The sequence below is a fragment of the Malurus melanocephalus genome, unplaced genomic scaffold (genome assembly GCF_030028575.1).
Source record: "Malurus melanocephalus ecotype Western Australia unplaced genomic scaffold, MMel_1.1 scaffold_2288, whole genome shotgun sequence".
Lineage (NCBI taxonomy): Eukaryota > Metazoa > Chordata > Aves > Passeriformes > Maluridae > Malurus > Malurus melanocephalus.
The window spans coordinates 1-1,319 of NW_026625520.1; the positions used below are offsets into that span (position 1 = coordinate 1).

Consider the following 1,319-nt stretch of genomic DNA (forward strand, 5'->3'; position numbering starts at 1 on the left):
ATTTTGGGGAATTTTGGGGGAGTTTGGGAACATTTTTGGGGGGATGGAACAGCCGAACCCCCCCCTCCTTTATCCCCACATGGTTCATCCCGACCACGCCCCTTTCCCTTTTTAGCCACGCCCCTTTCCCCATTCCCATCAATAAACCGCGTTGTGGGCGTGGCTTAAACCCCTCATCCAATCACCGCCGAGCGTGGGCGTGGTTTAAAGCACGCGCACCGCGCGGGGGCGCGGTTTGGAGCTCTCAACCAATCACCGCCGAGCGGGGGCGTGGTTTAGGGGATTCCAACCAATCAGCGCGCGYTGTGGGCGTGGTCAGGGCGCTTTTTAAGGCGGCGCAGCGCGGGGGGGGGCCCCGCCCGAACCCCGAGATGTCCGCGAGTAACGAGAGCCGGTGCGAGGGGAATTGGGGTGGGGGAGGGGTTAAAACCGGTACCGGGACCAAATCGGGACCCAATCGGGACCGGAATCACCGGGAGGGGGAGGGGAACCCGAAAAAACCGCGAAAAACCGGGAAAAACCGCGAAAACCGCGCGGGAAATGGGGAGAAAGGCGCCATTTTCCCGCCCCGAACGCGCTTTTCCGCGAAAATCCGCGCGGGATTTTTCCGCTCCCGCCACCTCGGCCTTTCCCGCCACTCCCGGCGCGGTTTTTCCGGTTTTTTTTCCCGGTTTTTCCCTTTTTTTTTCTCAGTTTTTCCGCAGATTTTCCCCGTTTTTTTCCCCGGTTTTCCCCCGGTTTTTCCCGGGTTTTTTCCTCAGTTTTCCGCCGATTTTCCCCGGTTTTTTTCCCCGCTTTTCCGTCTTTTTTCCCGGTTTTTTCCGTGGTTTTTTTCTCGATTTTCCACCGGTTTTTCCCGGTTTTTTTTTCCCGCTTTTCCGCCGGTTTTTCCCGTTATTTTTTTTCTCGAATTTCCACCATTTTTTCCCAATTTTTTCCCGGTTTTTTCCCGGTTTTTTCCCGGTTTTTCCCTTCCCTTCCCCCTCCCCCGCCCACGTGGTCGGCGCCGCGCGCGCGCCTCCATTGTCCGGGAACGCGGTGACGTCACGCGCGGCGCGGGCGCTGATTGGCTCTCCGCTACCAAAAATCCGGAAGTGGGCGGGGCTTAATCTCATCCGACTTCCGGTGGGGCCGCGTGGTTCGAGAGGAGGGGGAGGGGAAGGAACCACTTCCGGTCACGTGGGAGATGTCGCGACACTGGGGCGGTGACGTCACGATAACCGGGATATGGAGGTTGTGACGTCACGATGTCGTCATTCCCCGCGCAGATCCCGCGAGAGCGGCCCCGAGGGGATGGAACCGGACGGGGTGATCGAGGT

The 1,319-nt window shown here is 59.1% G+C and overlaps 1 protein-coding gene across 1 annotated transcript in view; it reads left to right on the forward strand.

Annotated features, from left to right (window-relative positions):
• The first annotated feature begins 360 nt into the window (after nucleotides 1-360).
• LOC130587703 (eukaryotic initiation factor 4A-I-like) overlaps nucleotides 361-1,319 on the forward strand; it is a 10,791-nt gene continuing 9,832 nt past the window's right edge. Inside the window, exons 1-2 of the mRNA XM_057388678.1 lie at nucleotides 361-394; nucleotides 1,269-1,317. Of these exons, the coding sequence (XP_057244661.1) occupies nucleotides 372-394; nucleotides 1,269-1,317 (72 nt within the window). The 5' untranslated portion in view covers nucleotides 361-371. The remainder of the gene's footprint in view (nucleotides 395-1,268; nucleotides 1,318-1,319) is intronic.